This window comes from Eptatretus burgeri, chromosome 5, assembly GCF_056783735.1.
Source record: "Eptatretus burgeri isolate ZD-2024b chromosome 5, Ebu_testis_v1, whole genome shotgun sequence".
Taxonomy (NCBI): Eukaryota; Metazoa; Chordata; class Myxini; order Myxiniformes; family Myxinidae; genus Eptatretus; species Eptatretus burgeri.
The window spans coordinates 1676191-1688690 of record NC_140965.1 but is presented as its reverse complement, the minus strand read 5'-3'; the positions used below and the strand labels follow the sequence as shown (position 1 = coordinate 1688690).

At 42.4% G+C, this 12500-nt stretch overlaps 1 protein-coding gene across 5 annotated transcripts in view; it reads right to left on the bottom strand.

Annotated features, from left to right (window-relative positions):
- The window catches only part of LOC147025695 (xanthine dehydrogenase/oxidase-like), a 400539-nt gene that overhangs the window by 378458 nt on the left and 9581 nt on the right, over nt 1-12500 (bottom strand). For all 5 annotated transcript variants that reach the window (XR_015057977.1, XM_085880369.1, XM_085880370.1 and 2 more), the window contains exons 4-5: nt 12461-12500; nt 3769-3877 (exon numbers count right to left, since the gene is read on the bottom strand). The exon at nt 12461-12500 is cut by the window's right edge and continues 57 nt beyond it. Coding sequence is in view for 4 of the 5 variants with exons in the window: in XM_085880369.1 (XP_085736495.1) it covers nt 3769-3877; nt 12461-12500 (149 nt within the window). In the remaining variant the exon portion in view is untranslated. The remainder of the gene's footprint in view (nt 1-3768; nt 3878-12460) is intronic.

Sequence of the window (12500 nt, the reverse complement as noted above, 5' to 3'; positions counted from 1 at the left end):
GTTGGCAAGTATACAGTTGTGAGCAAGTTTTATGAAAAGTCAGAAGCGAATGTAAGAAGAATTCTACGTTCGCTTCTAGGCTTTTCCTATTCCATATTATACATCTTCTTCTTCTTCTTTCTGCTGCTCCCGTTTGGGGTCGCCACAGCGGATCATCGGATCATCTGTATGATCCGCATAGTGATTTGGCACATGTTTTACGCCGGATGCCCTTCCTGACGCAACCCTGGTCGCCTCTGACGACACAGGGATATGGTACACCTATTTTAACCGGGGTATACACCGGCCCAGTATACTGGTACTCATTTCGCCGACCTCGGAAGGATGACAGGCTGAGTCAACCACCTGGTGTATTAATTCAGTGGCCCAACAGGGCTTGAACTCAGGACCTTTTGGATCCCAAGCCGCTGCCCGAACCACTGCGCCAACACCAGGCTCTGTTTTCCATATTATACATACACACATAAAATACATAAAAATGACAAACACAAAGGTTTACCTTGAAACAGAGTTCTTTGAAAGAGGAAATCAAGTGGGAAATTAACAAAATTCAAATGAAAAAAATTGCCCCCGTGCGGGGGTTACGGTCATCTCTATAATGTTATTTTTCACGATCATAATCGATGAACCATTGCAAGATATCTCCTAAAATGACAGACTACATAGGTTTTGAAAATGCGACTTTCACAACTTTCGTGACCTTGTGACCTTGACCCTGACCTCGAATCCGGGAAAAAATATGTCGTTGGGTATCACTCATCGACCTCCACCCACATACCAAATTTCATCAAGATCAGAAGTAAAAAGTTTTCTTTGTACCGGGAGGTGTTTTTGACCATCTTCCAGGTTGCGTGGCGGCCAAACGGGATGGAAATTCAAAAATCTGTCCGGTTAGATACAAGATAATATTTTTTACTATCATAATCAATAACCAGTTGCCGAATATCTTGTAGAATGGCAGACGAGATAGGTTTTGAAAATGGTGATTTTTATAACTTACGTGACCTCGTGACCTTGACCCTGACCTTGAACCCAGATAAAAGTTATATCGCTGTGCAACACTCATCGACCTCTATCCACATACTAAGTTTAATCAAGATCGGAAACAAAAATTGTTGACGTACGGACGTACATTTGGTCCGGCTAAATGAGGTCATCTTGGTAGAGAAGACCTAAATATATTGTTTCGGCTGTGGAAATTCGCATTACACCATAAAGGGCCCTCAGGTGAGATATCTCCATAGGTACATGTGTAGTTAGCCCAAACCCGTTGTATAGAGGGAATTTATGTGATCCATCCGGGCTGCGACGCTTTGAGTTAGTCGTTTTTCTTCTTCTATCTTATATTTCAAACAAACAGCATCTCAACAACCACGCAATCCCCATCACAGCGCCAACCACACTGCAATCACGCCACCTCCACCATCTACGCCACCACATCTTCGCCACTACGTCTGCTTCCGAACAGCAAACAAAGGCGCCAAGGAGGGAACTGCGAGGATGCGCAGGTTTCCCCGCCTGTTTCTCCTGTTTGACTTCCCCGCGCTTTGGAGTGGAGGAGAGGCGATGCAGGTCAAAGGTCAGAGGTCATGTGAAGGAGGGGTCTCATTTTCGGGGAATAATTCTCTGGCCCAGAGCCAAAAACTGACTCCCCCGGCCCCCGCATGGGGTGGGGTGGAGAGAGGGCGTGAGGGAACGCCCTTTTCGGGAACCCTCTCGAAGGAAGGTGGAGCCGAGAATGGGGCGGGGCGAAGGGCGGAGCCCCGCGCTATAAAAGACAGACACGGGCGGGGCGCTCTTGAGCCTCTTCCTCTGGCGCCTCTTCCTCTTCGTCTTGGCTGGTGGCCTGTTTGGTCTTCGGTTGGTTTTTGTCGAGAGTTGGTCTTCGGGAAGAGGTCCTGCACCCGCGGCTTGGCGAGCGGCCTTGTCACGAAGGCACGGACGGGAGACGCGGCAGCGCCCGTTGTGAGGTGGACCTGCGTGTCGGACGGGGAGTGCCGGAGAGGGTTCGATGGCCGCGAGAGGTCGGGGCCAGGCGCGACCACGCTGGCGGTCGTGGGAGAGGGACTCACCAGCCATAAAAGGGAAGTCGCGACTTCTTTCTTTCTTTTCCTTCCTTTGCTTTTTGTATAAATGTGTGTTGGCACCGTCTGTGAAGTAGAACTGTGTAAGTGTTGCTGTGTGTCGGTCGTAGTCGGTTGTAGCTCTGCATTTGATTTTGTTGCATGACTGTTTCAACTGTTATATGTGCATTTTTGACTGTATGGCTGTATATACATGCTTGTCTGTGTGTGTGTGAATAAAATGCTTCCTTGTTGAACTGTTCCCGCTCTGCTTCGTCTCTTTTCATTTTTATTGACCCTCCATCTTGCATCACGTAAGGGGTTCGTAGTGGGTGCAACATCCCAGTAATTAATCGGAACCGTCAAGGATGACGATAACACCGCTCGGTTATCACTGCAGCACGGAACAGACCGCTTAAGCGGTTCGTGTCCGGAGTCGGCCTGTGGCGTGGTACGATCGCCCGGTCGACTATTCGCGCAGGTACTTAGGTAGATCGAATTTGGCGAGCAACCCTATCCTGCGCGGGTGGGCAATTGGCACGATCGTGGTGAGGTTAAACCCCCACCCGTGACTAGCTCCCGGCGTTGTTCCGAGAGGGTAATGACAGAATTGTCCATCATGTGGGCGACGTGCCGCAATTCGAGTTACGCGGCCGTTCGCACGCCGGCGGGCGCGAATTCGCAACAATATCAAAGCACAAAACACAAAATGTCGATCGATGCTCTCAGCCTTCACAGCTATATCACGGCAAACACCTGGTCAGATGGACCTTATTGTTTTTATAGATGTGTCGACGTAGAAGTGAGGGGTGGATTATATTAAAAGGAGATTGCACAAAAGGTAAATCAAAACGATGTCCTGTAAAAATAAAATTACACATTTTCAGCAGATGAGACATCACACGGCACCGCAGGGCCCAACACAGGTGGAAACGTATGTCTGTCTAATCGGTTTTATCGGTTTGGGTTTTCATTAACCTAAACACCCAAATTTACCTCTTGCACTTCCTTGGGGTTCACTTAATATGCATGCAAAGTTTCAGGCTGCGAGGTTTTATGGTTTTGGAGTTATGCAGGAGAGACACACACAAAGATGATGCGCGCGCGCGCGCACGCACGCACGCACACACACACACACACACACACACACACACACACACACACACACACACACACACACACACACACACACACACTTTCATTAGTATAGATAAAGATAGAGATGACATCAGCTGATGAAATGCCTTTGTTTTCTCTAAGGAAAATAAATAAAGGATTAATGGGTAATAGAATGTGAATGTTTGTTGCCATCAAAGGTCGGTCAAAACAGGAAGTTATATCGCTGCTTCGTTTCAATAATTTTACAGTATTTTTCATTTCTTTATCCAGCGTGCATCCATTTATTCCATCGGAATATCTACATATACCAGACGTAAGGGGGAAACAATTGGTAATTAACAATACGGGAATGAGGTCGGATGGAGAGTGCATTGTGCTGAAAAACAAAAAACATCATTGTTGAAATCTTGAATTGTAAAATTATTTATTTAATGGATTCATGTCGAACTTTGCCCTTGCTTTTCAAAGATGACTGTGATGCATTTCCATATCAGCATGATCTCCAAAGGCCTGTATTATGACATCACGAGGCTGTAAAGGATAATTTACCAACTTGGAGTGAGTTACAAGCACATTAATGAGTTACCTGAACTGGGTGCAACCTGGTGGTTGAGTTACCGATCCCTTCTGTCGTGATAACTGCTTTACCATGCACAGAGCAGATCGGAGTCAGACAGCTATTAACCGCATAGTGCCTGTTGGAGACAAGAGGGTTGCATCAAAATAAATGACGCTCAATAATTGTGTCGAAAATATTGATGTTGTAATGACAGAATATCATGAACGGATCTACGAAAATAAATTTGGAAGGGGTGGTGGGGGGGGGGTCTGATAAATATCAATGGGGGAGGGCTCCTGGTGGTTCATGGGGGAGAGGAGAGACAAGTAAATGCAAATGTCAATTTCAAAAATGTTCCATCCATCATCACATAGTTTCTCGAGAGTAAAAAACACGCACTTCAATTTTATTAAAGACCAATTTTTACAAGAGAGGAACAAGTTCGCTGATAAATATTTTTAAATCCATTTTTTGTTCATCAATTTCTCAAGACAACAAAGTGAGGTCCACAAGATTTCAACCTCGTCAATTCAAGAGTTCAATAACCACGGTGTTGTCACATCCATGGATGATGTAACTTACCTTCTAATTCACAGAGCCATAACCATGACGTAAACATGAAGCATTCACTGATACCATTTTTCACTCACAGGGAAAGCGGAAACTGGTGTGATGATGAAAGAGCAGATCTGATGATCGTCCATTGATTAATTTACTGAGACTGCCATTTCACTTGAGGCACTCCTGCAAAGCTCAAAATCCATTCACTGGCAGTGATTCTCGATGGTCTGGTGAGCATGCAGGCTTCCACAGTTAGGGCGTTGCATAGGACAACGTCGCCGGGAGTCCGCAGTACAGACAGATGAAAGATCTCAGCCCTTTTTTGTTGAGACGAGAAAGTTCTCCAACTCTTTCGTTGTGCAGAGACTTACCCCTTTCTCTCAGATGGACAGAGAATGGTGCTGTCAAGTTCTGATTACCAGAAGGGGTGCAGAATTTTTCTACACTGAATGGAGTCATCTGCAAAGTGATGCACTCAATTTTCCGTTGTTGAAGACATACCATTGATGTGTGTGTGTGTGTATATGTGTGTATGTGTGTATGTGTGTATGTGTGTGTGTGTGTGTGTATGTGTGTGTGTGTGTGTGTGTGTGTGTGTGTGTGTGTGTGTGTGTGTGTGTGTGTGTATATATATATATATATATATATATATATATATATATATATATATATATATATATATATATATATATATATATATATATATATATATATATATATATATATATATATATATATATATATATATATATATATATATATATATATATATATATATCAGATTCGGTTTGAGAACTCTTGAGAGATAATGGCTTCAATAGGTCTTCAACACAGCTGTTCACCACTATCTCAGATCATACCCTATCCAAAACTCTTCTCCAATAGCTTTTTTTTGGTATACATTGTCAAGGCTCGTATGAGAGCTAACACACAATGCACAGGAAGGGGGGCATGCGACAAGAGGGGGGGCATGAGACAAGAGGGGGGGCATGAGACAAGAGGGGTGGGAGAGGGGAGGACAAAAACAGTGGGGAACAGAGACATGAGGAGATCTGTGTAAGGGAGAGGGATGGGGTGGGGAACACAGAGTATAAAGATGGACACGACAGGGACTTTCAGGAAGGAAAGCAGGGAATTTGAAGGAGGTGGGTTTGGGGTGGATTAACGGGGGTAGAAAAGATCGAGGTTTTGAATGGGGGAAGATAAGAGGTGGTGGTGAACGGCTGTTTTGGAGGCTTGGAGGGAAGAACGGGATTGAAGTGAGTGTGGGAGTTTAATGCAAAGGTGGGGAAAAAGAGGAACATGAAAGAGTGAAGGTGAGCAGCGATTCATGATTTTGGTAGTTTTACCAGAAGGGGGTTGTTGGCGGACCTTGAGCGCCCTGTGGAAATGTGGTGGGGACAAATCACAGAGAGAGCGGGGGGGGGGGGTGAGACTGGAGAAGAGATGGCACATGGCATAAGGACCACCGACCTGCCTGCGGTGAGAGAGTGAGAGGCCCAAAGACTCAGCATCATCGCGGGAGATGCCAATGATCTGAAATGCCTTTGGTTTCGAGAGCATGAAGCCGAGAAAGGTGGGAGAAAGGAGTACCAGCCCAGAGGGGAGAGCAGTACTCCATCAGCCTGTGGTCAAAAGCTTTGTATGTGATTTGGAGCTCAGGTGGACTGAGGAAGGACTTTGCACGACGGAGGATTCCCAGTCGGCGACTGGCTTTGTAGGCCAGGTTGGAAATGTGGCTTTCCCAGGAAAGATCATGGCAGATAGTGAGACCCAGAAGCTTGTAAGAAAGGACTTCTTCCAGAGGATTGTTGGGAAAGTAGATGGGGGGAGGGGGAGGTTCAAAACGGTCCTTTCACAGAGACATAATGAGTGTGTGAGATTTGTCCGGATTGAAAGACATGTTCCATGTGTTGGACCAGTTTATGATTTTACCCAGATCTGCAGTGAGCGAAGAAGCTGCTGTTGTCGGTCTGAGGGATGACAGATGGTATGGCAGAGGGTGGAGTCATCAGCAAAGAGATAAAGAGTATTTTCCAGAGTCGCAGAGATCATTGATGAAAACCATAAAAAGAACAGAGCCCAGAACGCTGCCTTGAGGAACTCCAGCCTGGACAGGAAGAGGGGATGAAAGAACTCCGTTTAGAGCCACACGTTGTCTGCGACAGGAGAAGAAGTCTGCGAGCCATGAGTGGAGATAGCCTTGGATACCACAGGAAGAGAGTTTGGTGAGCAGGGTAGGGTGCCAGACTGTCACAATCATGCGATATGTCCAGGGATATGGCTCTGATTTCATGTCCAGCATTGAGTACCTCCATCCATTGTTGGGAGAGCAGAAGATGCATATCCAGGGTAGCGTGACCTGGGCTGAAACCAAATTGATGACCAGAAATCAAGCCATTGCAGAAGGGGAAGGATTTAATATCTGAAGCGATGATGGATTCCATAACCTCGCTGATGATTGGCAGAAGGCTGATTGGTCTGTCGTTGCAGGCATCTGTTTTTGCAACTTTTTATGCAGGGCAGCAATGTTTGTCGATTTCCAAGCAGATGGCAGATGACCTTGAGCAAATGAGAGGGTGAATAGAACAGAGAGAGGATGAGCAAGAGCAGAGGAGCAGGTTTTTAGGACACGTGGGCTGATGCCGTCTGGACTGGTTGCAGAATCTGAGTCGAGGTTTGACAGCAAGCTCTCCACTTTTTCAGAGGCAAAGGACACAGAGTCCAGGGACAGTTGGTGCAACTAGGTAAAATGGGTACAGAGAATAGACATAGCCATACATTGTGCACGACTGGTGGAAAAGTAAAGTGCGGAGGCCACTGCAAAGCGAATGCAGGTACAGATGAGTGCACTAATGATTGAACAACGCAACGACCCCCTGTTCGAGCCTAAAGGCAACCAAAGGCCCGACATAGAAAAAGAGAGAATGGAGGTCCTACTACTCTCAGTGCCACCATTAGATAGAGATAGACTCTTTAGATGTGGGGAACAGAGTCACTGGACTAGGAATTGCCCGTGGTGGAGCCGAGGGTGCCCATTTCAGAATCGAGACCGGCAATTTCATAATCAAGACTGGCAATTTCAGCCTTTCCAGCCGAGGTCACAAATGCAAGGACAATATTTTCCACTCAATCAACAATGACTATACTAAGATATGGGAACTTCCGTGTTGCCATTAGTAACGGAGTCTCCTGAAGTAGAACCAAAAATGAATTTAATGGAAGGTGGACAGGAGCTCCTTTTTAAAATTGACACAGGTTCTACGTGCTCCACATTAAGACAAATGGATTTCCCAAATGTACCCCTATCCCGAGCACATATAAATGTGTGTCGGGTGCTTCCATAGTGACCCCTTTGACAATAGAATTACAGGTCCAAATGGGCCCACTGACAGGACAACATTATTTTCGATTAGCGACTAACTCTCCTGTTAACCGAGCTGCAATTCTGCAAGGAAGAGTTGAAATATCTGTGACATATCCTAGGAGGAAATACGAGAGTCGATGATAAATGGGACTTCTGGGACACCCATTCAAATGAATGGGGGGAAAGGGAAAAAAAAACTTTCTGACCCAAGCACCAAAAGCCCAAAATAGGAGACTGATTTTCTCCCCACCAATCCCCTTCTCTCCCATTCAAGCAAATGTAAAATTGAGACTGATTTTCTCCCCACCTATCCCCTTCCCTCCCATACAAGCAAATGTAAAAATGAGATGATGAAAGATTGAGACTTACTGATTAAAGCACTTCTTCCCTTTCAGATTTTCATTCCACTCAAAGAGCGAACCAACGAATATTTGCCCATGTTCTACTTCAGGGAATAACTTAATTTTCTTACAACATTCATTTCCATCGAGTATATTCACAAAGAATAACTTGGAACTTGGTTCTTGGTTTTAGTGTCTTTATTGAGCAGAAATTAAATGATAAACTTCTCTTAATGCTCTTATTTTTCATGGTCTTTCCAAATTCAACATTATGTGTTATTTTATGCAAGTTTTTCTCAAAATAATTCAAAGCAAGCTGTTAAAATGAGTCAGTCTGAAGTCAGCCAGGCTGCTTCGCCCGAAGCAAACCAAAAAAATTCCGCTCATTTCCTATGTGGGACACACCCTGAAAAACCCATTGTTGTGTAATCTCCCATTACATCATCAACAGGAGGCTATTTATTGCTTCGTATGCTCGGGCTTCATATGCTCGGGCTTCGTATGTTTTGTTTGGAGAATGGATTGTGCAGATAATTTCTCCGACCTTGCGGATCAATCGTTTTCATAAGATGACAGGTGAGATCCTTAACCCAATTCATTATTTGTTGTTTTATACAGAATTATATCACTATACCACCAATAATTATTGTATGTCTTTTTCTCACAGGTTGTCGCCAATAAGAACATCATTGATAACTGATCTAGAACAGGAGGCCTTTGAATTACACGATGAGTGGCTAAAAATGAATGACTTCCTTGAAGACATTCGATCGTTCAGAAGAGAATTGAATGACAGTTTTATTGGCTGGCAAGAAGTTCTCTCATGTCCTCTGACCTTGAATGAGTCGAGTCAAAGGTGAGAAATTATTCCTCTGTCTCTGTGTGTATATGTGTGTTTATGTGTGTATTTGTGTTTGTGTATATGTGTGTTTATATGTGTGTTTGTTTATATTTGTTAATGGTTTAGTTGGGGAAAGGAGAAATAGGAGGAGATTTTTGGAGATTTGGGGTGTCGGCCAAAATTTTTTTCCCTTTCCCTTCATTCTCTTGAATGTAAATTTTGAACTTTATTTTTTCAGTGATAAGAGTGATTGGAGTTTGATGATAAGATGGGGGTGCTGAACTGATGAATGTTGGGTTAAAGAGGGAGGAAATCGACAGCAATTTTTTGGGGTGGGGGGGGGGGTGCTCCAGAGATGCTTTTTTGGTTTTTCCTCATTCACTTCAATGTAAATTTTGGACTGCACCAGAACCCCCATTTCCATACTATTCTTGTTGTCTAAAGGGAATTATATAACTCTGTTGGCTTCTGGTGACAGGGGCTTCTAACTGCATGAAAACAGGCTGGGTGCTTTGAGAATCTCATTATTATGTTGTAAATGGAATGCATGTTCAAAGTACCTGTACTGGGCTCATGTTTCCCTCCACCCTCTCTTTGCCTCTTGTTATAAAACTTATCATCCTTTCCTCAAGGCCGACCTGATATTGACCCTACAACTGCCTCAAGTTTGTCTTTCTTCCCCTCCCACCCAAAGTGGCCATTTGCAGTTCTTGCAGTTGCAGTTCAAAGTGTTGCAGTCTTGCAGTCAGTTCAGTTGCAGTCTTGCAGTTCAAAGTGGCCCACCCAAAGTTGCAGTTCTTCTCTTGCCTTATGTCTGTCAACCATCCCCGTAATTGATTATTGCCAGATATCCCACCCTTCCCTGTCTTTCCTGTCAAAATAGTATAAAAGGGCATTGGTGTGTGCATTTTGAGTAGAAAGATGGTTGTGTGTGATATTGTTTGTCTGTTTTCCCCTCTTTCTCCATGTGCATGTTTGATGTTATTAAATGATTTCAGACTCTGACAGAGAAGAACTGAATTCTTCAACAGGATGAAGCAGTCCACTTCCGATGTGAATGTGTCCAAATGCTAATTAGTTTATGTGTACAAATGTACTTCTGAGGTGAACATGTAAAAATGATACTTATTCATCATGGAGACAGATTTGGGAGGTAGTGGTGTACAATGATTGATTCATTGCATAATTATAATAAAAACAATAATCATAAAATAGTTAATGTCTTTATCATATGGCTAATAGCAAACCAAACCCCCCACGGTTTCATCCAAATCTATAACTTTTTTGAAAATTAAGTAATTCATCGAAAAATTAAATGATTAATTGATGAATCAATTAATCAAAAATATCCTTAATAGCCAAGTCACTTATTCACTGTCATGTCCAAATATCAGCCTCCGAGCTCAAAAGGTACCCTGAGATATTGCCCAGATGAGAAAGAAAATGAATAAGGAATTAATAAATCGATAATAATTAAGTAATTAATGAATTCATTGTTTAATCAAAAAAATATAAAATACTTTTTTCACCAAAGCACATCTTCACTTATGCCCCCAAATTTCAGCTTCCTCACTCAAAGGATAGCTGAGATATTGCCCGGAAAAACAAACATGAAAGAAGCAAAGAAAGCAAGAAAACAAACGAATGAGCTGAGTAAAAACTGAGTACTCCCTTCCTTCAGCGCCTGGCGATGACGTCATGCATTGCCTGGATATGGAATTGGGAAAGAGCGATGCACAACAAGTACTGGTACATTCAAAGCCCACCGCCTCCATTCCAAATATATATATATATATATATATATATATATATATATATATATATATTTATATATATATATATATATATATATATATATATATATATATATATATATACATACATACATACATACATATACATACATACATATATTGGGTGGTGGATCTCGTCGAAAAAAATTTTTTTTTTTTTTTTTGAAATTTGTTCTGCCCTTATTATCAGTATTTCCCTCGATATGTTTGTCTGTCTGTCTGTCTGTCTGTCTGTCTGTCTGTCCCTCTGTTCGGTCCAGTGCTCCGTTAATGCAATGGCGATTTCGATGAAACTTGGTTGGTAGGTTCATACCATTACCTCGTTGTGTGCAAATGAGAACCGTTGCTATGGACACTACTGTTGCCTAGCAACGGGACTTTTCAATTTTTGAAAAATCATTAAAAAAAAATTTTTTTCGAAAATCAAAAATCGGGCCACGAGCGACTGTGGGCAGTACATTCAGCCATATTGTCAAAACGGCCAAAAAAAACCTCTAAATGTGGGGGTATTTTAACGAAAAAACAATCTGCAGCATTAAGCCTTGAAGCTAGAATCATGAATTTTCTTGTGCTAAATCCTCAGGTCATTTCCCCAATCGAACGGGCCCATCGCATCAGGTTCTATTGGGTAGGCGACTACCCATGTCCGCCTTCCGGCTTGCATATATATATATATATATATATATATATATATATATATATATATATATATATATATATATATATATATATATATATATATATATATATATATATATATATATATATATATATAAAAACATTCCATTCTTTCAGCAGATGACATCACCAGGGTGCTTTCGGCACCCAGTGATGCCACTGTGCAGCACATGGAGATAGAATTGGGAGGGAGTGGTGTGCAATAATTGATTAATTTCATAATTAACATAAATAAATAATAATCGGAAAATAATTAATATCTTAATCAATTGGCGAATAGCATACCCAAAGCACCACTGTTTGATCTGAATCAGTAATTTTTGAAAATTAAGTAATTAATTGATTAATCAATAAATCATAAACACCTTTTGTCGCCATATCACTTGGTCACTGACATATCCAAATATTAGCTTCCTAGTATTGCCCAGATGAGAAAGAAAATAAGTAATTAATAAATTGCTACAATTCTGTAATTAATCAATTAATTGATAAATAAAAAATATGTTTTTGTGAAAGCACATCTTCACTTATGTCCCCAAATTTTAGCTTCCAAGCTCAAAGGATGGCTGAAATCACCTGGACAAACAAGCAAACAAACAAGAAAACAAACAAACAAATGGAGGAAAAACTGAGTACCCCCTTCATGCCTGGCAATGACATCATGAGTACCTTCATCCCAACCCCGTTTCGAATCCCTTATGACGTTTGGAATCACGGGCAACTTGATTATGCTGCCAAAGCAGTTTCATTAGCATGGAATTACAAAAACTTGGTCGGGTCGCCACCAGAGTGCCAGTGATAACTCGCCAACATGATGACACGGGATACAAGACTGAGAGTGCAGTAATTTGTAATTTGGCCAGGGTAGCAGTGACATCTCACCTATTGTTTGTGAAGTACACCATGCGATCTTTAATGTTCACTCACTAATGTTATGAGATGGGACACCCAGTTTAACAGCGATCCAAAGGACAGAACACACAATGATGTATCACCGTCCATATGACAGTTTATAGCCAGCTGAGATTTAAAACCAGGAAAGACAGATTTTAAATAAGACTCCAAAAACTAAATCAGCTGAGAAAGAGAAGTGGTAAATTCTGTTTTGTCTGATACTGTTCATTATTATGAGACTTACCGAATGTGTTGACTCCCTGGGTCACAAGTAGACACCATGA